At 44.6% G+C, this 26,117-nt stretch overlaps 1 protein-coding gene across 1 annotated transcript; it reads left to right on the top strand.

The window, feature by feature from the left end:
* Positions 1-1,472: 1,472 nt before the first annotated feature.
* On the top strand, positions 1,473-26,117 carry LOC124256301 (sodium-dependent proline transporter-like). The gene is given in 17 exon segments (XM_046690278.1): positions 1,473-1,619; positions 11,691-11,874; positions 12,467-12,661; positions 12,663-12,798; positions 14,879-15,022; positions 16,302-16,461; positions 17,009-17,141; positions 17,418-17,552; positions 18,556-18,659; positions 18,854-18,978; positions 19,659-19,771; positions 20,020-20,148; positions 20,801-20,900; positions 21,450-21,550; positions 22,173-22,346; positions 22,928-23,101; positions 24,101-26,117. Coding segments are annotated over 16 exon segments (2,124 nt in total). The 5' UTR covers positions 1,473-1,619; positions 11,691-11,769; the 3' UTR covers positions 24,197-26,117.

Raw genomic sequence — 26,117 nt, 5'->3', positions numbered from 1 at the left:
ATCGACCCCGGGTCTCCGGCGTGACGAGCGAACGCTTTAACCACTAGGCTACCCCTCCGTCTCCACTGGTGCAGGAACCTGTGAGGCTAGTGTCAGGGACGGTGCGTTCAAACTGAAACTGTTATCAAGCTGAGACTCTCTTCTGGAACTTTTGGAGGATACATGAACAAGTGAGTTGAGCTTGACGCCGCTTTAAATAAGAGGATATAGATATCGACTAGTGTCCGCCATAAGAGGGGGCAGCCTGTAGACCTGCTAGTCCAAGAGCCCGGGGTGATTTTTGTACTGCGAGAGGCCAAAAGGTTTGAACATGTATTCTGATGTAAAATTTCGTCACGAATCCAAATATTTCAGTCTTACAATTCAAAGTTGTGGCTTCAGCCTACAAATGGGGCGCTGAAGCGATGACAGCATTATTTTCAGGTAAACTGCTGCATGCTTTCAAATGACATTTCTCTCAACTACAAATATTCAGTATTTGACCCAGAGTGGTTGCAATGTGAAGAATAAAGATACATGTGTAATTTCTCAAATAAAATGTTTAAAGAGTAGTATATGCAGAGCAATTACATATTGTTTTTCTTCTTAGATTTACGAATTTTTGTCATTCTACAAGTTCAGTTCAGTGTAATTAAACGAAAATGTAGTATAATGCGGTACTAAAGGCTTATAAATATGTAAAAATGTGTAAGGAATACATATACATCTATATCAATAAAATACATATGCTGCTCAAGGCACATTTTTTTATTGATATATTTGTATTCCTTACACATTTTTACATATTTATAAGCCTTTAGTACCGTTTAAAATTACATTTTCGTTTGGATTCGTGACGCAATTTTACATCAGAATATATATTCAAACCGTTTGGCCTCTCTCGGTACAAAAATCACCCCCGGGCTCTTGGACTAGCAGGTCTTGCACCATTTTGGTCACACCCACGAGCACTTAATCCGAACGAAGCGACTATTTGAAGCCTGTGACTGGATTTGTTTATGGGGTCATATAACAACTTGTTTCTTCTTAAAAGTAAAAAATTCAATTGCCGTCTGTTGTGAAACTGGTCGTTTTCTATGGCTGCATTGGGACAACTGTTGTTGTTGTTTTTTATCTTCTTGAAGGCAAACAAATAAAATATGTTCCGACTGCGGATAATATGATTCAAGAACGTCCCACGTGATTTCTCACTTGCTGGCATTTTTCAATTATTTAAGTAACTACAATTGATTTTTAAGCTCTGGACAATTAACATATATGTATACATTATTTCATAGCTGAGTACTTGGTTATGATCCAAAGATTAAGGAAGACTACCTTCAAAATTCTCGGACATACTGAAGACAAGGTGGCTAAGCATTAGTGCCACTCAAACTGTAGTTCAAATCACACGCGGCCTGAAGTGACTGAAGGCGACGTGTGACAAAACAGCCTCACGGAAGCACCTTTTGAGATGTTCCCCGATTGCTGAAGCGTGACGTACCCAACCGAGACGAACGCCATTTGAAATGTCGATAGTGTAAATAACGTTTTTTCTGGATTTAGAGGGCACGCTGCGTCAAACACAAGCAGCATGGCGCGGCCAAGGTGATGTACCGTCAGGCCACCTTTTAATCCAGGTAGGCAGATATTCTGTATAAACCCCATCTGATTTATATACATTTGGCTCGCTCGATCTGTGATATTCCCACGGTGGGATACACAGTCACACCTGTGTTGAGAGATCACACGGTGTCGGTTGACCGCTTCATTACATTCCAGGCAACGTTGATGACTTGGTTCAGGAAAGTCTGATGTCGGGGATAGTAGGAAGTAGGTATATGCCAAAGTGTTATGTCACTGAACTATATCGAGGATATGAGCAATCGTGACATGCAGATTTACATTAAAATTACCAAATAGAATTGTTTATTTAAACAATTGAATAGATTGTCATACTGGTTCAAAATATTTTATGTGAAAAACGTTTGTGAGAACCAATACAGGTTAGTTTTTCTAATGTCAGGAGCTTGTTCCATGTCTGGTCTCACTGTAACCCAAGAGCAATGCCCTCACTCAGAGGCAAGTGCGCCTGTTGTAGTTACCTATTCGTCCGTGTCAAGATAGTTTTAGGTGGCCAGCCCACAACTGAGCGTACACCTCGAAGCTGTGAGAGTCGATCTTTCATCAGTGACTAATGCATAGGTATAACCAGTCGTGAAAAGGAAAATACGCGTTGACAGTATTTAAGAATATGTGTGTCCTAAAATCGATACGTCTATGGAGATAAGTAGTTCCGGGTACGCCTAGTGTCGCGGGATCATTTCAAATGAACTTTGATCATTTGTCAGCATTCTCTATACAAAGAGCAACGCTGTATATAATAGCTTGTAATGAAATATTTCAATGTCGAAGTTAACACCCATCTGAACATTGTGCTGATAAGTTGCTGATTGAACATTACCAACATTTGAAGGGATTTCTTTATAAAGGACTGTATACAGATGCCAGTATACCCGTGATAAATAAGCCTCAGGCACTGTGTCGGAACTGAAAGCAACACTCTTATGACATAAGGTCCTACCGTCCTTAAAACCGGAGAGGGAACAATGCACCAAAGTCCTGAATGTCAAGGACATCTGACGCAATGAATCTTAGTCGTGGGTACTAATCCCAAATTATCTTAGTAAGCTAGTGCTGTGGCATCTATATCGGCCATCGTTTGTTTGGTAATCCAAGTAAATATGGCCTTCATAACATCCGCTGTGTAAGGGTCGTCCGGCTGGTCACAGTGTAGTGTTAGTATGTATGTATGTATATATATCCGTTGGACATCAAAGAAGAAAACTGAGCAGCGTCGACTGCGTCCACCCTGACAGGGTAGTTCGTTGTTCACCCTATTGACCGCTTCCACCCTGACAGGGTAGTTCGTTGTTCACCCTATTGACCGCTTCCACCCTGACAGGGTAGTTTGTTGTTCACCCTATACACCGCTTCCACCCTGACAGGGTAGTTCGTTGTTCACCCTATACTCCGCTTCCACCCTGACAGGGTAGTTCGTTGTTCACCCTATTGACCGCTTCCACCCTGACAGGGTAGTTTGTTGTTCACCCTATACACCGCTTCCACCCTGACAGGGTAGTTCGTTGTTCACCCTATTTACCGCTTCCACCCTGACAGGGTAGTTCGTTGTTCACCCTATTGACCGCTTCCACCCTGACAGGGTAGTTCGTTGTTCACCCTATACTCCGCTTCCACCCTGACAGGGTAGTTCGTTGTTCACCCTATTGACCACTTCCACCCTGACAGGGTAGTTTGTTGTTCACCCTATACACCGCTTCCACCCTGACAGGGTAGTTCGTTGTTCACCCTATTGACCGCTTCCACCCTGACAGGGTAGTTCGTTGTTCACCCCTATATTGACCAGCTTCCCCACCCTGACAGGGTAGTTCGTTGTTCACCCTATACACCGCGTCCACCCTGACAGGGTAGTTCGTTGTTCACCCCATTGACCGCTTCCACCCTGACAGGGTAGTTCGTTTTCCACCCTAATGACCGCTTCCACCCTGACAGGGTAGTTCGTTGTTCACCCTATTGACCACTTCCACCCTGACAGGGTAGTTCGTTGTTCACCCTATACTCCGCTTCCACCCTGACAGGGTAGTTCGTTGTTCACCCTATTGACCACTTCCACCCTGACAGGGTAGTTCGTTGTTCACCCTATACTCCCCTTCCACCCTGACAGGGTAGTTTGTTGTTCACCCTATACACCGCTTCCACCTTGACAGGGTAGTTCGTTGTTCACCAATTTACCGCTTCCACCCTGACAGGGTAGTTTGTTGTTCACCCTACACACCGCTTCCACCCTGACAGGGTAGTTTGTTGTTCACCCTATACACCGCTTCCACCCTGACAGGGTAGTTTGTTGTTCACCCTATACACCGCTTCCACCCTGACAGGGTAGTTTGTTGTTCACCCTATACACCGCTTCCACCCTGACAGGGTAGTTCGTTGTTCACCCTATTAGCTGCTTCCACCCTGACATGTTAGTTCGTTGTTCACCCTATTGACCGCTTCCACCCTGACAGGGTAGTTTGTTGTTCACCCTATACACCGCTTCCACCCTGACAGGGTAGTTCGTTGTTCACCCTATTAGCTGCTTCCACGCTGACATGGTAGTTCGTTGTTCACCCTATTGACCGCTTCCACCCTGACAGGGTAGTTTGTTGTTCACCCTATACACCGCTTCCACCCTGACAGGGTAGTTCGTTTTCCACCCTATTGACCGCTTCCACCCTGACAGGGTAGTTCGTTGTTCACCCTATTGACCACTTCCAACCTGACAGGGTAGTTCGTTGTTCACCCTATACTCCCCTTCCACCCTGACAGGGTAGTTTGTTGTTCACCCTATACACCGCTTCCACCCTGACAGGGTAGTTTGTTGTTCACCCTATACACCGCTTCCACCCTGACAGGGTAGTTCGTTGTTCACCCTATTAGCTGCTTCCACCCTGACATGGTAGTTCGTTGTTCACCCTATTGACCGCTTCCACCCTTACAGGGTAGTTTGTTGTTCACCCTATACACCGCCTTCACACCTGACAGGGTAGTTCGTTGTTCACCCTATTTACCGCCCCACCCTGACAGGGTAGTTTGTTGTTCACCCTATACACCGCTTCCACCCTGACAAGGTAGTTCGTTGTTCACCCTAATAGCTGCTTCCACCCTCACATGGTAGTTCGTTGTTCACCCTATTGACCGCTTCCACCCTGACAGGGCAATTTGTTGTTCACCCTATACACCGCTTCCACCCTGACAGGGTAGTTCGTTGTTCACCCTATACACCGCGTCCACCCTGACAGGGCAGTTCGTTGTTCACCCTATTGACCGCTTCCACCCTGACAGGGTAGCTCGTTGTTCACCCTATACTCCACTTCCACCCTGACAGGGCAGTTCGTTGTTCACCCTATTGACCGCTTCCACCCTGACGGGTAGTTCGACCACTTCACGCTGACACAGGGTAGTAGTTCGTTGTTCACCCTATTGACCGCTTCCACCCTGACATGGTAGTTCGTTGTTCACCCTATTGACCGCTTTCACCCTGACAGGCTGAGGTAGTTCGACCATTTCCACCCTGACATGGTAGTTCGTTGTTCACCCTATTGACCGCTTCCACCCTGACATGGTAGTTGGTTGTTCACCCTATTGACCGCTTCCACCCTGACATGGTAGTTCGTTGTTCACCCTATTGACCGCTTCCACCCTGACAAGGTAGTTCGTTGTTCACCCTATTAGCTGCTTCCACCCTGACAGGGTAGTTTGTTGTTCACCCTATACACCGCTTCCACCCTGACAGGGTAGTTCGTTTTCCACCCTATTGACCGCGTCCACCCTGACAGGGCAGTTCGTTTTCCACGCTATTGACCGCTTCCACCCTGACAGGGCAGTTCGTTGTTCACCCTATACTCCGCTTCCACCCTGACAGGGTAGTTCGTTGTTCACCCTATACACCGCGTCCACCCTGACAGGGCGCGTTCGTTTCCAACCTATATTGACCGCTTCCCACCCTGACAGGGTAGTTCGACCACTTCCACCCTGACAAGGTAGTTCGTTGTTCACCCTATTGACCGCTTCCACCCTGACAGGGCAGTTCGTTGTTCACCCTATACACCGCTTCCACCCTGTCAGGGCAGTTCGTTGTTCACCCTATTAGCCGCTTCCCACCCTGACATGGTGGTAGTTCGTTGTTCACCCTATTGACCGCTTCCACCCTGACAGGGTAGTTTGTTGTTCACCCTATACACCGCTTCCACCCTGGACAGGGTAGTTCGTTTTCACCCTATTGACCGCTTCCACCCTGACAGGGTAGTTCGTTGTTCACCCTATTGACCACTTCCACCCTGGACAGGGTAGTTCGTTGTTCACCCCTATACCCGCTTCCACCCCTGACAGGGTAGTTTGTTGTTCACCCTATACACTGCTTCCACCCCTGACAGGGTAGTTTGTTGTTCACCCTATACAGCTTCCACCCTGACAGGGTAGTTTGCTGTTCACACCCATATTAACCGCTTTCCACCCCGACAGGGTAGTTTGTTGTTCACCCTATACACCGCTTCCACCCTGACAGGGTAGTTTGTTGTTCACCCTATACACCGCTTCCACCCTGACAGGGTAGTTCGTTGTTCACCCTATTTACTGCTTCCACCCTGACAGGGTAGTTTGTTGTTCACCCTATACACCGCTTCCACCCTGACAGGGTAGTTCGTTGTTCACCCTATTAGCTGCTTCCACCCTGACATGGTAGTTCGTTGTTCACCCTATTGACCGCTTCCACCCTGACAGGGTAGTTTGTTGTTCACCCTATACACCGCTTCCACCCTGACAGGGTAGTTCGTTTTCCACCCTATTGACCGCTTCCACCCTGACAGGGTAGTTCGTTGTTCGACCTATTGACCACTTTCACCCTGACAGGGTAGTTCGTTGTTCACCCTATACTCCCCTTCCACCCTGACAGGGTAGTTTGTTGTTCACCCTATACACCGCTTCCACCCTGACAGGGTAGTTTGTTGTTCACCCTATACACCGCTTCCACCCTGACAGGGTAGTTCGTTGTTCACCCTATTAGCTGCTTCCACCCTGACATGGTAGTTCGTTGTTCACCCTATTGACCGCTTCCACCCTGACAGGGTAGTTTGTTGTTCACCCTATACACCGCTTCCACCCTGACAGGGTAGTTTGTTGTTCACCCTATACACCGCTTCCACCCTGACAGGGTAGTTTGTTGTTCACCCTATACACCGCTTCCACCCTGACAGGGTAGTTCGTTGTTCACCCTATTAGCTGCTTCCACCCTGACATGGTAGTTCGTTGTTCACCCTATACACCGCTTCCACCTTGACAGGGTAGTTCGTTGTTCACCAATTTACCGCTTCCACCCTGACAGGGTAGTTTGTTGTTCACCCTATACACCGCTTCCACCCTGACAGGGTAGTTTGTTGATCACCCTATACACCGCTTCCACCCTGACAGGGTAGTTTGTTGTTCACCCTATACACCGCTTCCACCCTGACAGGGTAGTTCGTTGTTCACCCTATTTACTGCTTCCACCCTGACAGGGTAGTTTGTTGTTCACCCTATACACCGCTTCCACCCTGACATGGTAGTTCGTTGTTCACCCTATTAGCCGCTTCCACCCTGACAGGGTAGTTTGTTGTTCACCCTATACACCGCTTCCACCCCTGACAGGGTAGTTCGTTGTTCACCCTATTAGCTGCTTCCCACCCCTGACATGGTAGTTCGTTGTTCACCCTATTGACCGCTTCCACCCTGACAGGGTAGTTTGTTGTTCACCCTATACACCGCTTCCACCCTGACAGGGTAGTTTGTTGTTCACCCTATACACCGCTTCCACCCTGACAGGGTAGTTCGTTGTTCACCCTATTGACCGCTTCCACCCTGACAGGGTAGTTCGTTGTTCACCCTATTGACCACTTCCACCCTGACAGGGTAGTTCGTTGTTCACCCTATACCCGCTTCCACCCCCTGACAGGGTAGTTTGTTGTTCACCCTATACACCGCTTCCTCCACCCTGACAGGGTAGTTTGTTGTTCACCCTATACACCGCTTCCACCCTGACAGGGTAGTTCGTTGTTCACCCTATTGGGAGCTGCTTCCACCCTGACATGGTAGTTCGTTGTTCACCCTATTGACCGCTTTCCACCCTGACAGGGTAGTTTGTTGTTCACCCTATACACCGCCTCCACCCTGACAGGGTAGTTTGTTGTTCACCCTATACACCGCTTCCACCCCTGACAGGGTAGTTTGTTGTTCACCCTATACACCGCTTCCACCCTGACAGGGTAGTTCGTTGTTCACCCTATTACTGCTTCCACCCTGACAGGGTAGTTCGTTGTTCACCCTATACACCGCCTCCACCCTGACAGGGTAGTTCGTTGTTCACCTGACATTTCCACCTGTTCACCCTATTCCACCCTGACAGGGTAGTTTGTTGTTCACCCTATACACCGCCTTCCACCCTGACAGGGTAGTTTTGTTGATCACCCTATTTCCACCCTGACAGGGTAGTTCGTTGTTCACCCTATTGGACCGCTTCCACCCTGACAGGGTAGTTTGTTGTTCACCCTATACACCGCCTCCACCCCTGACAGGGTAGTTCGTTGTTCACCCTATACACCGCTTCCACCCTGACAGGGTAGGTCGTTTTTCACCCTATTGATCGCTTCCACCCTGACAGGGTAGTTCGTTGTTCACCCTATTGACCGCTTCCACCCTGACAGGGTAGTTCGTTGTTCACCCTATACACCGCTTCCACCCTGACAGGGTAGTTTGTTGTTCACCCTATACACCGCTTCCACCCTGACAGGGTAGTTCGTTGTTCACCCTATTGACCGCTTCCACCCTGACAGGGTAGTTTGTTGTTCACCCTATACACCGCTTCCACCCTGACAGGGTAGTTCTGTTGTTCACCCTATTGACCGCTTCCACCCTGACAGGGTAGTTTGTTGTTCACCCTATACACCGCTTCCACCCTGACAGGGTAGTTCGTTGTTCACCCTATTTACTGCTTCCACCCTGACAGGGTAGTTTGTTGTTCACCCTATACACCGCTTCCACCCTGACAGGGTAGTTCGTTGTTCACCCTATTAGCTGCTTCCACCCTGACATGGTAGTTCGTTGTTCACCCTATTGACCGCTTCCACCCTGACAGGGTAGTTTGTTGTTCACCCTATACACCGCTTCCACCCTGACAGGGTAGTTCGTTTTCCACCCTATTGATCGCTTCCACCCTGACAGGGTAGTTCGTTGTTCACCCTATTGACCACTTCCACCCTGACAGGGTAGTTCGTTGTTCACCCTATACTCCCCTTCCACCCTGACAGGGTAGTTTGTTGTTCACCCTATACACCGCTTCCACCCTGACAGGGTAGTTCGTTGTTCACCCTATTAGCTGCTTCCACCCTGACATGGTAGTTCGTTGTTCACCCTATTGACCGCTTCCACCCTGACAGGGTAGTTTGTTGTTCACCCTATACACCGCTTCCACCCTGACAGGGTAGTTCGTTGTTCACCCTATTTACTGCTTCCACCCTGACAGGGTAGTTTGTTGTTCACCCTATACACCGCTTCCACCCTGACAAGGTAGTTCGTTGTTCACCCTAATAGCTGCTTCCACCCTGACATGGTAGTTCGTTGTTCACCCTATTGACCGCTTCCACCCTGACAGGGCAGTTTGTTGTTCACCCTATACACCGCTTCCACCCTGTCAGGGTAGTTCGTTGTTCACCCTATACACCGCGTCCACCCTGACAGGGCAGTTCGTTGTTCACCCTATTGACCGCTTCCACCCTGACAGGGTAGTTCGTTGTTCACCCTATACTCCGCTTCCACCCTGACAGGGCAGTTCGTTGTTCACCCTATTGACCGCTTCCACCCTGACGGGGTAGTTCGACCACTTCCACGCTGACAAGGTAGTTCGTTGTTCACCCTATTGACCGCTTCCACCCTGACATGGTAGTTCGTTGTTCACCCTATTGACCGCTTTCACCCTGACAAGGTAGTTCGACCATTTCCACCCTGACATGGTAGTTCGTTGTTCACCCTATTGACCGCTTCCACCCTGACATGGTAGTTCGTTGTTCACCCTATTGACCGCTTCCACCCTGACATGGTAGTTCGTTGTTCACCCTATTGACCGCTTCCACCCTGACAAGGTAGTTCGTTGTTCACCCTATTAGCTGCTTCCACCCTAACAGGGTAGTTTGTTGTTCACCCTATACACCGCTTCCACCCTGACAGGGTAGTTCGTTGTTCACCCTATACACCGCGTCCACCCTGACAGGGCAGTTCGTTGTTCACCCTATTGACCGCTTCCACCCTGACAGGGTAGTTCGTTTTCCACCCTATTGACCGCGTCCACCCTGACAGGGCAGTTCGTTTTCCACCCTATTGACCGCTTCCACCCTGACAGGGCATTTCGTTTTCCACCCTATTGACCGCTTCCACCCTGACAGGGCAGTTTGTTGTTCACCCTATACACCGCTTCCACCCTGACAAAGCAGTTCGTTGTTCACCCTATACACCGCTTCCACCCTGACAGGGCAGTTCGTTTTCCACCCTATTGACCGCTTCCACCCTGTCAGGGCAGTTCGTTGTTCACCCTATACACCGCGTCCACCCTGACAGGGCAGTTCGTTTTCCACCCTATTGACCGCTTCCACCCTGACAGGGTAGTTCGTTGTTCATCCTATACTCCGCTTCCACCCTGACAGGGCAGTTCGTTGTTCACCCTATACTCCGCTTCCACCCTGACAGGGTAGTTCGTTGTTCACCCTATACACCGCGTCCACCCTGACAGGGCAGTTCGTTTTCCACCCTATTGACCGCTTCCACCCTGACAGGGTAGTTCGACCACTTCCACCCTGACAAGGTAGTTCGTTGTTCACCCTATTGACCGCTTCCACCCTGACAGGGTAGTTCGTTGTTCACCCTATTGACCGCCTACACCCTGACAGGGCAGTTCGTTGTTCACCCTATACACCGCTTCCACCCTGTCAGGGCAGTTCGTTGTTCACCCTATACACCGCTTCCACCCTGACAGGGTAGTTCGTTGTTCACCCTATACACCGCTTCCACCCTGACATGGTAGTTCGTTGTTCACCCTATTGACCGCTTCCACCCTGACAAAGTAGTTCGACCACTTCCACCCTGACAGGACAGTTCGTTTTTGACCCTATAGACTGCTTCTATCCTGACAAGGAGATCATTTCTCCTATTTGTCTTCACTCTATCGACCAGGCCAAAAGGGTGCTGTTCTATAGTTCTCTTCGACCAACTCCGCGCTGTATTTCCGCGAGACCTGGTTGTCTGCTGTTCGGCCCCCGACCGCGACACAGCAAAAGAAGTACTAAGATAGCACTTGTACTTTGCTTAGCGTTCGGCGTTCGGCATTCTCACGGAGTCAGCATACTGTGTCTGATATCCATGTTAAATTGGGGTATTGTATTTCAGTAGGTCAACACTGTGACACTGGCATCAGTTCATACCAGTTCTAGTATTACCAGCTACACACACACACATGTCGCTATATTGCTGCAATAATCTTAAAATCGCCATTAATCCTATATTCCTTTGGGGGTTACTCGATTCTTATTGGATTAGTGACCACGATCGCATTCGGCTTTAAATAACCTTCACCGGCCTTTGAAGCAACCAGTTATGTCCAGGATCCCGATCCACAAAGCGTTCGTAACGTTTACGACCTGTCGTAACTCTATACTTTACCACAGGGTTACGAATGGTATATTGCTAGGAACGTTTTGAAGATTGGGTCCCAGGGCTCGGGGACAGGATTTGGTTTGGGATCAACATTTATATTATTTGTTTTATGTTTCTAACTTTATGCTTAATTATTTTGATTTTAACACATAACAGCTGTTTTCTTTGAATACGCGCCAGCAAGAAAATGTCAAGCTATATATTTGTCCTACTATGCGAGGCATATGTTATTTCTTGTCATATTTCAAAAGATGGGCTTAAACATTTTAACACCCTCATGTCTTTAACACCCTGATATTATTATTAAATGGTTTCTTGCTTATGGTTCGTGCTCTGTTAATCTTAACTTGTCAGTATGTAATATTCGGAATCTACCATATTTAGGGCAAGTTTGTAATACCTCTTTCTACTTGCAGAAACAACACCATGCACTGCATCGTCTGCAACAACTACACATTTGACATCGTGGCAACCGAGTGACCAACACACACGTGGATGATGAACACGATAAGCGACCAGCCTGCAGTGAGCGCCAACCCACGTGGTCGCAATGCCTACGTCACCGACACGTCATCCATGGCATCATCAGTGTACGACAAGGTATAGTAGCGTTGTAATGTAGCGTTCCCTCGAGGTGGACTATGTTTCAGCCCTGAATGATAATTCAGCAGGTCGATCGTGACATTTAAGTTCAACGACGAAGATTCAGAAGCGAAACAGAGTATCCATAATTTACATATGTCACGTGTAATACCAGATCAATATGAGACCAGCATGTCTCAAAATGAGCATTAACATGTTTATTGGGGGGAGATGAAAGTCAACTTTATTATCATATGGGAAAATTTGTTACCAACATTATAGATATACGGATATTAGATATTTATCATGCCTTACATTTGAAATCGACCGTCAAAAAACAAACTTCAAAATTAAAAACGAAATTCAATATCTGTTCACAAATTATTTTGCGCCGATTCTTATAACATTGTTTGTAATAAATGGTGAATAATGCATATGATAATTTTCATTTTGAGGACAACAAATTAACTTTTATCTTTCGGTATCGTAATTGTACATTTGCTGTTTATTCAATTACAGCATTTTTTCAAACTTTCGACTATCTACATCGAAATTTAAACCCCCAAAAATGTTAAACAACAAGTCATCCCTCACCTCCTTTTCCCTACAGGACACCCCAAAGACGCTGTCGGTGAAGTCAGGGGTGTCATCCGAGACCATGGAGCCGAGAATCGTGTATGGCGTTGACGAGAACGAGGAACGGGGTAACTGGAGCGGGCGGATGGACTTCGTGTTGTCCATGCTGGGGTACGCCGTGGGGCTGGGCAATATCTGGCGCTTCCCTTACCTGTGTTACAGGAACGGAGGGGGGTGCCTTCCTCATCCCATTTATCCTCATGTTGGCTATAGTCGGCATGCCGCTGTTCTTTATGGAGGTGTGTCTAGGACAGTTCACCAGCTGCGGACCTACTACCTGCTGGAACTTTGCGCCTCTGTTTAAGGGTAGGTGGGAGGTTATTGTTTGTGTGTTGTTTTACGCAGCACTCAGCGGTATTCCAGCTATATAGCGGCGGTCTGTAAATAATCGAGTCTGGACCAGACATTCCAGTGATCAGTTGCATCAGCTTCGATCTACATCTACGCAATTGGGATACAATGACATGTGAAAACCAAGGCAGCGAACCATACCATCCGATCCTGTTAGTTGCCTCTTACGGCATTGGTTGCTGAAGATCAATTCTAACCAGGATCTTCACAGGTCGGGACGTTGGTGGGTGGTAGGTGGGATGTTAATGGAGGGATAGATTGTAGATAGGACGTTGATGGAGGGTAGATGAAGCGTTGATGGAGGGTAGATGAAGCGTTGATGGAGGGTAGGTGGGACGTTGATGGAGGGTAGATGAAGCTTTGATGGAGGGTAGGTGGAACGTTGATAGAGGGTAGATAAAGCGTTGATAGAGGGTAGATGAAGCGTTGATGGAGGGTAGGTGGAACGTTGATGGAGGGTAGATGAAGCGATGATGGAGGGTAGATGAAGCGTTGATGGAGGGTAGATGGGATGTTGATGAAAGGTAGATGAAGCGTTGATGGAGGGTAGATGGGATGTTGATGAAAGGTAGATGAAGCGTTGATGAAGAGTTGATGGAGGGTAGATGAAGCGTTGATGGAGGGTGGATGAAGCGTTGATGAAGGGTAGGTGGAACGTTGATAGAGGGTAGATGAAGCGTTGATGGAGGGTAGATGAAGCATTGATGGAGGGTAGATGGAACGTTGATAGAGGTTAGATGAAGCGTTGATGGAGGTTAGGTGAAGCGTTGATGGAGGTTACATGAAGCGTTGATGGAGGATAGATAACGCGTTGATGGAGGGTAGGTCGAACGTTAATAGAGGGTAGATGAAGCGTTAATGGAGGGTAGGTGGAGCGTTGATGGAGTTTAGATGTAGCGTTGATGGAGGTTAGATGAAGCGTTGATGGAGGTTAGATGAAGCGTTGATGGAGGTTAGATGAAGCGTTGATGGAGGGTAGATGAAGCGTTGATAGAGGGTAGGTGGAGCGTTGATGGAGTTTAGATGTAGCGTTGATGGAGGTTAGATGAAGCGTTGATGGAGGTTAGATGAAGCGTTGATGGAGGGTAGATAAAGCGTTGATGGAGGGAAGATGAAGCGTTGATGGAGGGTAGATTCATCATCAGGAAATTACCATTACAACACACCAGCTTTGGATGTTATTTTCCTCTTCCCACCTGACATACTTCATGGTCTAAATGTAATTATATGAGATAAATGTCTTAATTCCCTAACGGGTGGGTGGTAACGGAGATTTCACTCTTATTTTTACGCATGGGATTTTTTTCATGTGTTGAGATATGTTATGCAGGGGGATGTTCTGAGCCCCAAATAATGACAAACACCATTAATTTAAACATAAACTGTATTCATTTAAAGTGAATGAGTAAGATTATGATTTGTTTTACACATGTACATGTCAAGCTGGAAATCGATCACGGACATTTCTTCAAAACTGGCGACATGGCATTAAACTGAAATTATTTATCTCAGATAGAACTCAGTGGCTTAACAGTTTTCAAAAAGGATACTTTTGACCGATGTTATATCCTAATGTACTAATATCCGGCTATTTGTACACCAAATTACAGTGAATTAAACTGCAAGGTGGGGAATAGTTACCGTAACGAACATTTTAAATTGACCGATTATCGAAGCTATAACAAGTATACGTTTAAGTATATTGGACTGTTTATGCATGATGTATGTAGGCCACGGTAGTACCATTATTCAGCCGTACTGATAATAACATTTGCTAATTAAGTTTAAGAGAAGCACGGCGACGACAGCATTTGCACCCAGTTATCAATTGAGAACGAGTGATATTTTCTTTACGTAGAATTGTGTTAGTAGGTAGCGTCATAAACTGCAAATATCGCCAATATACACGGTCAGGTGAAAAGACAGGCATTGTAATGTACCGGTCACAGTGAAGGTGAGGTAGGGCTAGTCGCGTATTTCACAGTAATCGTCAATTCAGACAAAAAGAATAAAATACTTCCTTTTTCCCTTTCAGGTGTTGGTTTCGGCATGTTGATCTGCTCCGGTCTTGTCAGCATCTACTACAACGTCATCCTCACCTACTCCTTCTTCTACCTGTTTGCGTCATTCACGAGTAGTCTCCCTTGGACAAGCTGCGGGAACGACTGGAACACTGGCGGTAAGGGGATGCGGATTCATACGTCACAGAGAAAGTGATAGTGGTAGATGAAGTCGCAGCTGATCACGGTGGCGTGTAAATAATGTAGTCAGATCACGACATACATGGGTCATGCATGGTATCACCCGATCCACATTCTCGCCAGCTACGTAAGGGTTACTGAAGACAATTGTACCTGTGAATCCACGCTGTTGGCTAGGTGGCCATGGTGGTGTTTGTAACCATGAACAAGCGGGTTTGTTTCCCGACATGGGCTGACCATGTTTAGTTCATTCTTGTTGTTTATTGACGTGACTGAAATACATGGATAATGTTTGTTTGACTATTCAAACCGAATATATCATAGGGTTCAGTCGTCATAGAAACTTCAATTCGTTTTGCAGAGTTGCCTCCCTTTGGTGAGTCATATCCCAATGAACATACTAGGTTCGAATCCACGCCGTGAAATTTTTGATTTAAGAAACTCACTCTCCCAACTGTATTCCAGCTGTATCAGGACGGCCTGTAAATTATCGAACTGGTCAAACCAGTGGCAGATAGTGTGAGCACCGTCCCATGCTGTCATCTCCTCACTACCTGGTTGTAGGTGTAATACGTGTCATGCAAATACAATGTATTGGGGCCCGGGATCGATTCCCCACATGGGTACTATGTGTGAAGCCCATACCTGGGGGGCCCCGCTGTGATATCGCTAAAACCGGCGTACAAGTAAACTCACTCACACATACAGAGACAGACAAGCTGCGTTTCTGTGCAAATTACGCAAATATTTATGTGAAAACTCAATTCCTAGTCTATTGCGCACACGTACGCTTGAAGTTTTGTAAATACTAAATAACTTTCATGATACATGCGTACACACAAAAATGTCAAATATTAGCATGCGTACTGTAGCATTCAGCAAACCTACCAGAATTTGAAGTAAGCAGATCCATGTGCTACAGATGGAGGTTACTGAGGATAGATAGAATAACTGAGGTATATTGTGAGGTTCTATGTCAGCACATCAACTTGGCAACTTGCAGTCTTTCTTTTCTCATCTTTTCTCATATAACAGATCAAATATAAATAACACACACGTAAACCAACATTTAAACTTAATTCTATTTTCACAAATAATAAAAAATGGCAAAATACCCATTGAGTTTGAGTGAGAAGGGTATAATTTATTTGGTTACTCAAAGGAATATTAGGATACCCAATTGAGTTGAACACAAGTGAGTACATAACTCAATGACCTAAAAAGTTATTTTTAGCTCTGCACATGCCTATATTGCAGACTGCAGCCTGAACCACCCCTTGACGTCCTGCAAGGAGCCGGAGACACGATACAGCAACGGCACCTGCTACACTGACGGCGCCTACAGCGGCGTGTGGAACAACTCATTGTTCACCGACGCCGGTCTCAAAAGAACCTCACCGTCGGAGGAATACTGGAAGTAAGAATTCAGTGAGGCTTTGTACTCCCATCACACACACACACACACACACACATTTTGTAAACGAAACGTTGGAATTATCCTGTACCATTTATTGTCATAAAAAAAGATAAATGAATAAATAAAAACATTTATAAATACATTCTTTCACTTTTCTTTACTTTTCTATAATTAATTTGTTATAATTCCTCAACATCTATAAAAAACGAAATATTTCATCTGTGCCATTGATGTTCATTTCTTCACCGATCTCAAGAATGACAGCGAAATATTTAGAACAAATATATATGGATCACAACTTCTTTTATTCTTTGTGCTCTAGAATAAAAGAAGTTGTCATCCATATATACTAGTTCTATCTGACTTCCAACTTCTAAGATGCCACTCAAAGAGGCGAAACATTTAATCTAATCCAATGAATATCATTTACGTTCCTTAGGTACAACATTTATTATCGTGAATTGTTTTGAGCGTTGCACATGGAAGACCTTGGCTAAAAAATACCATATTATTTGAACTGTCCTTTATGTGACTCCTTTGTTCGCAGCAACTACGTCTTGGGTTTAAGCAGTGGGGTTGACGACCTTGGCAGTCCACGATGGGCGTTGACCTTGACCTTGTTATTAGCTTGGATCGTTGTTTTTCTCTGTCTCATCAAGGGCATCAAGACCACTGGTAAGGTAGGTAACTCTTCATAAGGCAGTGATCATGAGGTTGACGACCTTATCAGTCCAAATGGTAGTTGACCTTGACCTTGCTATTAGCTTGGATCATTGTTTTTCTATATTTTTCTCATGAAGAGCATCAAGACCACTGGTAAGGTGGGTAACTCGTTATAAGGTACAGATCGTGCACACTGGTACCACCAGAGTAAAATAATTGGATGTAGACAATGCTATTGGCCCTGGTCAGTGTTCTGTATGCATGGCGATAAATCCGGCGTTTGTTGCGACCAGGTGGTGTACTTCACGGCTCTCTTCCCCTATGTCGTCCTGATCATCCTGTTCTTCCGAGGAGTGACGTTGGAGAACGCGTGGGAGGGCATCTACTTCTACATTGTACCCCGCTGGGAGAGGCTAGCTGACGGTAAGGTGAGTCAGGGGAGAGGACGTTTAGGAGGAGGAGTTTTCAGGACTTTCTTTCAGGAGATGCTGTCCATCCGCAGAGGGGCGGGATGAACTAGGGGGTGTTGGAGGTTGTCCAGGAGATTTCTTGATTCAGGATATGAGAGTGAGTATCAAGGGAGTAATTCTTCATATAGGAGATAAAGTATGCAAAAAGTATATGCAAAAAGTATTCGTCACTTAACGTAATTTCCTTAAACTTACATGTTAATTTAGTGTAGCCCAAATAATTTTCATGAATTTTCAAATTTTGCACATTTGTGAGGAATCACCTTACCTACAATCACATAATTTCTGTGTAATTTTCCGTTGCATATTTATCGAATGGTAACAATTTAATCAACATATATACAGTGCCGCAAACTCCTCTAACATGGCGGCCTATGGGATTGCGCATTGTGGAACCATACGCAAGTTGATAAATGTGATGTCATTAGTTAAATAGTGGTCTGAAAATTGAACTGAAATTATGTGCGCAGAGCAGAGATGATTTCAAATTTGCCTGTCAAAATTTACAAAGATCCATCCTGAACTCACTTCATGAAAATTATTTATGCTACACTGAAATAACATGTAAGTCTATGGAAATTACGTCAAGTGTCCGAATACTTTGTAGATGAGAAAACGTTTTCCGGGAATGGGACATGACAGAGGGATAGAGTGTGCAGAGAGAAGGGGACAGATTGAAACCTCGATGACATGGTGTGTTGGTGTGATGGTTTTTGTAGGAATTATTGACGGCGATGGGGAAAGGGTGTTTATGATTTCCTAGGATGCTATAATCTAACCCAAGAAATGCTCTGATAGCGTTGAAATAGTTTTGAAATCACGGCTTACATAGTACGAAATTAACACACAGCAAATACACGACGGGTCTGAAGTTCGAGAATAATCCTTTTCCACCAGTGGAAGTGATGTTCACAATTCAGAAGTTCTTCATGCAGAATTTCTGTCACTTATATGTTTGCAGGTATGGCGAGATGCGGCCGTCCAAATCTTCTACTCGATGGGGCCCGGCTGGGGTGGTCTCATTGCGCTGTCCAGTTACAACAGGTTCCATAACAACGCGCTCACGTAGGTGGATGTCGCTAAATAGTTTTTCCTTCTAATCTCAGAATCTAAAACGAATATCATAAGTATCTGCATCTTTTTTTTTACTGTTTTCAGTATTGATCTTATTTCGCCTTGCATAATTCATGATTGCTGCATTAATTGTAATGAGTCGTAATGTCAGTCATATCATATTGCCTCCCTGTGTATATTTTCAGCGACTCTCTGATCGTATCACTGGGGGACAGTCTCACAAGTATATTCGGAGGTTTTGTTATATTTTCGTATCTGGGATACATGGCCGGGAAACTGAACGTCAGCATTGAAAATGTCGTGAAAAGCGGTAGGTTTGTTACTGACTGTAGACAACAAGTTGCTAGTATCTGATCAAGATGTGAATTAATATTCTTATCGTGAATACACAATACAGTGCGAGCTACACCTGTTTCACGCAGCAGTATTTCAGTGATATTACAGCGCGTCAACTTGAATGACGGAGTGAGTATGGTTTTATGCCGCTTTTAGCAATATTCCAGCAATGTCATGGCGGGGGACATGAGAAATGGGCTTCAAGCATTGTACCCATGTGGGTAATTGAACCTGGGTCTTTAACCACTATGCTACCCCTCCTTGCTGACGTGAGACAAAAGATAGACATCATGTTTAATAATAACAGATCGATTTTTATGTTCCTATCCACAATCAGCTTATCTTATTGTCACAATTAAGGGACGGAATTCTGCACTGCAAGTTTGTGGCACCTCAATACAGATCTCAAGCATAAAGTGTGTATCCATGTTTCAGTGGTTGAGGGCAATATGTTCCTAACGTATTTTCCTGGAAGGCCACTGGCAACCAAATATCCAGTTTTTAGCCGTTGTGGCGCTTTTTATTAAACATAACGGGCACGAAAGAGGTTTGTCTATTGAGTACCATTATAAGAAATAGTATCTCTAATACAACTACTTTACACTTCCTGATATGTTAAGCTGGGCAACTACAAGTATACATTTTGTTCTTCAGGGGCTGGCCTTGCATTCATAGTGTACCCGGAAGCAGTTGCGTCACTTCCGGCTCCACCTTTGTGGGCCATTTTGTTCTTCTGCATGCTCATCACCCTGGGACTTGACAGTCAGGCGAGTTCTGTCCTTCCTCGAGTATATCGCAACATCATTTAGGAAATATAATGGCTTTCGTGTATATGTGTAAGAGAAGGTCATAGATGTATTAAATTTAACGTTTGGCTGGATTGATAAAGGTACTTCCTTCTGCATCGGGGGCTAAAAATAAATGAAAATATGTTAAAATTTGGTTAACGGTCATAGTCATTTATCTGTTGTTTATACGCTCCAGGTGTACTTCAACTTTGCTTTCACGTTTTCAGTTTGCTCAGGTGGAGACAGTTCTGACAGGGACACTGGATCTATTCCCTCATCTGAGAGCCCGCAAGACGTTCGTCATTCTCACTATTTGTAGCATCATGTTCTTCCTTGGACTTCCGCTTGTTACTCCTGTAAGTATTGCGTGACTTCCGCTTGTTACTCCTGTAAGTATTGCGTGACTTCCGCTTGTTACTCCTGTAAGTATTGCGTGACTTCCGCTTGTTACTCCTGTAAGTATTGCGTGACTTCCGCTTGTTACTCCTGTAAGTATTGCGTGACTTTCGCTTGTCAGACCAGCAAGTGTTGTGGAACGGTTGCTTGTGACGTCAGCCTAAAACTGGTCGGGAGTCTGTAACATACTGGTCGCGGTAATATTAGTCTCTTCAAAATCATAGAAACAACAATCTGAGAACATTCTATTAGCGGTCAGGTCAGTCCGATTTTCAACTGATCAGTCAAAGTGTAGCTTACCAGATCAGGAAAGTGAATGTCGGAACATGTCATTTGTTTATTTTTGAATCAGTACGTTCCAAAGTGCCTGAAAGACTAGTGGCCATTGTGAAACTCAAGAAGACTGCTTTCTGACTGTTTTCGCTGATCGATAAAAGTTCGGGAAAGGTCTTTTTGTCATGACCTGTAATGGAATGTCTTCAGATCTTCTTTGCCGCAGTAGAACTAAGATCTGATTTTAATCGGATTGGCGTCTGGTAATATTTTATATTGTGGTGTACAGAGTCATTCATATACAATTTTCGACATTTTTACCTTGACCTTGACCTACAGGGCGGGATGTACTGGCTGCAGCTGATGGATCACTACGCCGCATCCTGGTCACTGTTGGTGATCTGCCTCACCGAGAATATCGCCATCGTCTATATCTACGGTTCGTTAAAACACTAGTCATTCCCGCTTTCGTCAACACCTTTCATTGACTTTCTTACAATACTACATGTACAAATGAGGTGGGTAACTTAGTGGTTAAAGCGTCGGCTCGTCACCATTTTTGGTGCACCTTATTAATATTGCCGAATATTGATAATAGAATTTTCTCACAATAATAATGGCGAAAGGTTGTCTACATGTGCACATGATACAATTCATGACTTGTGCCAGTATGTAACAGTGGTTTGAGTAAAATGTAGCGTCGCATCGGTGCTATTTCAGCCATACAGCGACCTAATACTTTACAATATAATAGAGGCACACCATATGTCATGAGTTAAAGAAATGGGTCTCTTTTTCCCCCTGAACACAACAAAATGCCAAACCATAACACATCGGGAAACAGCACGGTGCACTGTCTGACTGTTTTATGTTTTATGTTATGACTTAAAGAAACAGAAACAAATGTCTTGTAAGGAGTCCGAAAAACAAAGGATGAGGTGCAGTGATGACTCCGGCAACGTATACAGCTGTCATTATACTCTCTTAGGTATCAACCGGTTTTACAAGGACCTTGAGATCATGATGGGAAAGCCGCCCTCTATTTGGTGGAAGATCTGCTGGCTCGGCCTCAGTCCAGGGGCCATTGTGGTAAGCAGACGACACCGTGTGTTGCAGCAGACGACTTTTCGATGTGATATTCCTATGGCTATACAGTTTGCGAATTAGTCAGATGTTGTATTAATAATATTTAACAAGTACTGAATTAGTACAACACCTCCTGTATGTAAGTGAGTTCTGTGACATTAAACAGGATATACACAAGGTCATTAATCAAGCACCACTCACTTCTTATATGATACGAAAACGATCATGTTACTTGTATAAGCATTGAAAACCAAATCATGCGCATATTCAACTCTGATTAAAACAGACACAAAATTGAGATTTGCTAACAACATGTTTGCAATCTGAGAAGAATAAAACAAAAACGTGAATATAAAAAATGCGGGGGTCAGACTCCGACTCTCCAGTGCAAGCGCAGTTCTTTAGCATGGGTCATGGGATTGCCTGACGAATTAGGAATCGGTCATCAGGGTCATTTGTCTTCTCCAGGTCTGCGACCATCCTTCACTTCACCAGTGGCCACGCCTTCCCTCACAAGACGACCAATAACCGTGTGGTTAATGTTCAAGTTAGCACAGATGTTGTTTCAGGACGCCTCTGCGCCATGCGTATCAATAGCTTGTATTTTCACGTGGTTCTGTTTCAGTTCATCTTCATATTTTCCCTGATTGAGTACAGCCCGGCGAGATACGACGCCTACACCTACCCGGCGTGGGCTGAGGCGCTGGGGTGGATGATGGCCCTGCTGTCCATCCTTATTATCCCGGTCGTGATGATCTACAAGATCAACAAGGAGGACGAGGAAGACTCCCTGATAGAGGTAGATATACTGTCTACACCGAAACCTCGGGTATATGCGCCAGTTTCCGTCCACATTGAAGTGTCCAATCAAAGGGTGTATCATGCCATGTTGTTCAGTGTTGATTTACTGTATGCATGTTGGAAGTGTATCATATCATGAAGTTAAAACAATCAATCAATTATAACAATCAATTTTGGTGACCGAGGCACTCAGTAAATAATGAATTTGGGTTGGTGAGCTTTTCAGTTCGGCGGAGAAGCCTGGTTGTTAGAGCGGGTTCCGTTGGGTACAATGTGTGAGAGAACTCTCTCTCTCTCTCTCTCTCTCTCTCTCTCTCTCTCTCTCTCTCTCTCTCTCTCTCTCTCTCTCTCTCTCTCTCTCTCTCTCTCTCTCTCTCTCTCTCTCTCTCTCTATATATATATATATATGTACATAAGCATGTTCGGATCACGTCTTCACATGATTGAGGTGATTGATGGAGCTAAATTAGTACGATTGCGCTGATGCTATTTTCACATATAGCAGGTACGTTATCCCATTGGTACAGTGAGTGATATTTGATATGCTGGGATAAGTAATACAATACTCAAACATTTCAGAAGCTGAAGTTGTTGGTCATACCCACACGTTCGTGGGGTCCAGCGTTGGTCAAACATCGAAAACTGATCAAGCACGTCCAGGGTTTCGTCATCGATCCAATGGCGGAGAAGGCCAAACTTGGCTTCGAGAATCCGGGCTTTGACTCGAGCTCCCGGACAAACAGCATGTCCAGGGTAAGTCCCCCTCTCTGTTAGGACAGTATGTTGGCTATCTTAAAAATCTAATGTCAACTCCTGGAAACCACTTAGCCAGTTTACCATAACGGGTCTTTAAATTCAATACATTGCGCAAGTTTCAATATTAGACATGTCATGGTAACATGTGAAACTCGTCCGTCGGTTGTACGTCGATTATCATTATAATAAATCCATTTGATTGGCCAGTAAGCATCACGAATACCGACATGACGTCATATTTTACCTGTGTCGTTATTTGCTTGTCACGTTACAATTGACCTAGTTCGTACCTAGTGTTAAGGTAATAAGGCCATGAGTGTTGGTTGAGTTGGGGGTTGGCATGTATTGTTAGATTTAAAGCCCGTAGATGGAGGTTGGTGGGTTAGAAGGTTAAAATGTATAAAAATTTCAAATTCAAATTTAATTATTTCCCCCACATTTTATGAAGTTAAGAAAAGCATGCGTTTGTGTTTTTACGATACGTTTCACTAGGTTTTAATATAATTAATTTAAATGATTTTTTTTTATGAAAATAGCAATGGTATTTGAGTTTTCTTTATATTTTACTTATATCAAGTTGACTGAGTGTAAAACAAAGATTAAGCCCGGCTTTTCAAATTTAAGGGTATGTTTTCACAATTCAGTTTTTAGTCCGTGTAATTCTAAACCAAAGAGAGCATAGCCTAGATAACTAGTAGTGCTAACAAGCGAACAGACATGTTACACCTGCGAAACATAGTCCCGGGTCAGTCTATCCAGCTCAAGGGGCCGTGGGGTAACATCGTGGTTAAAGCGTTCGCTCGTCACGCTGAAGACCGGGTTCGATTCCCCACATGGGTACAATGTGTGAAGCCCATTTCTGGGGTCCCCCGCCGTGATTTTGCTGGAATATTGCTAAAAGCGGCGTAAACCCATACACACTCACTCACTCACACACTCATTATCCAGCTCTAGCACTACGAGTGTATTCAAGTTCAAACATCTTTTTTGTTTCAGATGAGCGCTGGAGCTTCTCTAGGAAACCTGTCACGCAGCACAGCTCACTCCAATGTGTCAAATGTGTCACATGTGTCCTTCGAATCTTCTGTTTAACTGCATTTTATCCCACATTTAACGCTGGATGGTAGGAAGATATTTGGGTATATCACCTAGACAAACTATTTCGTTGCACATACATCATTTGGAATTGTTCGGTTGTTACAAGATGCAACAGGATAGATTGAAAAATGGTATTGTTTAGGAAATTGGAATTTAATCAATGCTTAACCATCACAAAACCGCCCTAAATATTGATATTCGAGTTACGTTGACAACAGCACAAAGAAAATACGTGTATCCGTGTGTACTGATGTATGTCAATGTGTACGGATGTATGTCAATGTGTACGGATGTATGTCAATGTGTATCACTTTAACCTTGTGGTTATGGCAGAGGTTTAATTGTTCAACTCTCGCGTCAATACAACCGGTTGCAAAGGAACCATGTTCTTCGCAGAAAACACAACGAACGGGTGTAAATGAATGCTACTACTTATTTTTATACTTGTACTGTTTACATAAGGCATAAGCATTCAAATGTGTTGTGCACTTTGAGCTGATACATGTCCTGTGTTTTGGTCCATATACAGTCAGGAGAAGATAACTCATGAACCTGTATATTTATCATAGCGAGACTGGCAGTCACGGTTATGTATACTGTATCTAGCCAGAACCGGACATAAGTTTTTTTAACTATGTTTTAAAGATTTCATGTCTAAATTTTTTTTAATGTGGATATTTTAAATTTAACTTTGCAAGCAAATGTGGTGTTTCGACTACACGAAATAACTAGTTTTATGGGTTTTTTCCCATTCGGGACGAGAGTGTGATAGGAAAAATCAAACTGAGATGTGTCTAAACTATATCAGGAAGCCGTCTTCTTTCCGCTCTCAGTAGCAAACCTCCCTTTCGGGCCAGCTCTGAGGTGTGGAACAAGAGCTACCCAATGTGTCATCTAGGGCCAGACATTGTCAACAGTCCGTTAGTTCGAGGTAGTAACAATCTAGAAAGTTGTTTTATACCCACATCTATTATTTCTCACTATCCGAAATGACTTGACATGATGTCTCTACATTACACTTGAATACTATAAGAACTGCTCTTGCAAACTGTCCACTAGAGTAGGTTAGTTGTTCTGGAAACGTTCTTAGGGCTACGAACGTTTCGAGAATAGCTACCCTGATGTCGACTACAGTCAATGTACGTAGAAGGAACTGGAAGCAATACAAGGTGACTGGTCCGCCATGTACATAGTCAGGGTTAGACCTGTGTTGTTCTTAACCGCAGTCCTCAATGTTCAGTCGTCACGTCCAACTTCTCTTGGACACCCGGTGGTCTGTGTAACTTTGTAATGATTCTTCTAGGCAGGACTGTGAAATCTTGCCTCGATCGTTCCTCGTGAACTATTACCACGTTCTACAAACCGGTCTCAGTAGCCTGGACTTTCGGACAACATACGAATCTCTGGAAACTAAACAGACATCTACTCACTGTTTTTCTGCCTGTAGTTAGGTGTGTCAATGAGCTATGTCGTTTTTGACAATTTTCAAGCAATATTGGGTAACAGGGGAGGATGAGGGGACAACAGAAATCTATTTTACAAAATGTGACCGTGCGGGAAATCACGAGACTTCGGCGTGAGGAGCAAACGCTTGATCTACTTGACTAAAGAAAAGAGCAACGCACACTGGTATACACACTCGTATTAACATTTGCAGTCGAGTTTGTAGAGAACTTTTGTCACATACATTATAAAAGTAAATCAAATAGCGTAACGTACGTAACCAAAGTTGTATAGATTGCCACAGAAAGCAATTTTAACAGTGTTTTTGACATTTTATTTTTAAAGCTTTTGTTTCAAATTCCACACTACTGCCTAAATGACAGCATGCATTTACCGTTTTGCCCATTGTATATTTTGTTCTACCAAAAAGCTGTGTCGCATTTGCATCAAAGAATAAAGTCCATATTTTGGC

This window comes from Haliotis rubra, unplaced genomic scaffold (assembly GCF_003918875.1).
Source record: "Haliotis rubra isolate DU_JTF1 unplaced genomic scaffold, ASM391887v1 Scf623, whole genome shotgun sequence".
NCBI classification, from domain to species: Eukaryota; Metazoa; Mollusca; class Gastropoda; order Lepetellida; family Haliotidae; genus Haliotis; species Haliotis rubra.
This window is presented reverse-complemented; position numbering and strand designations above follow the sequence as displayed.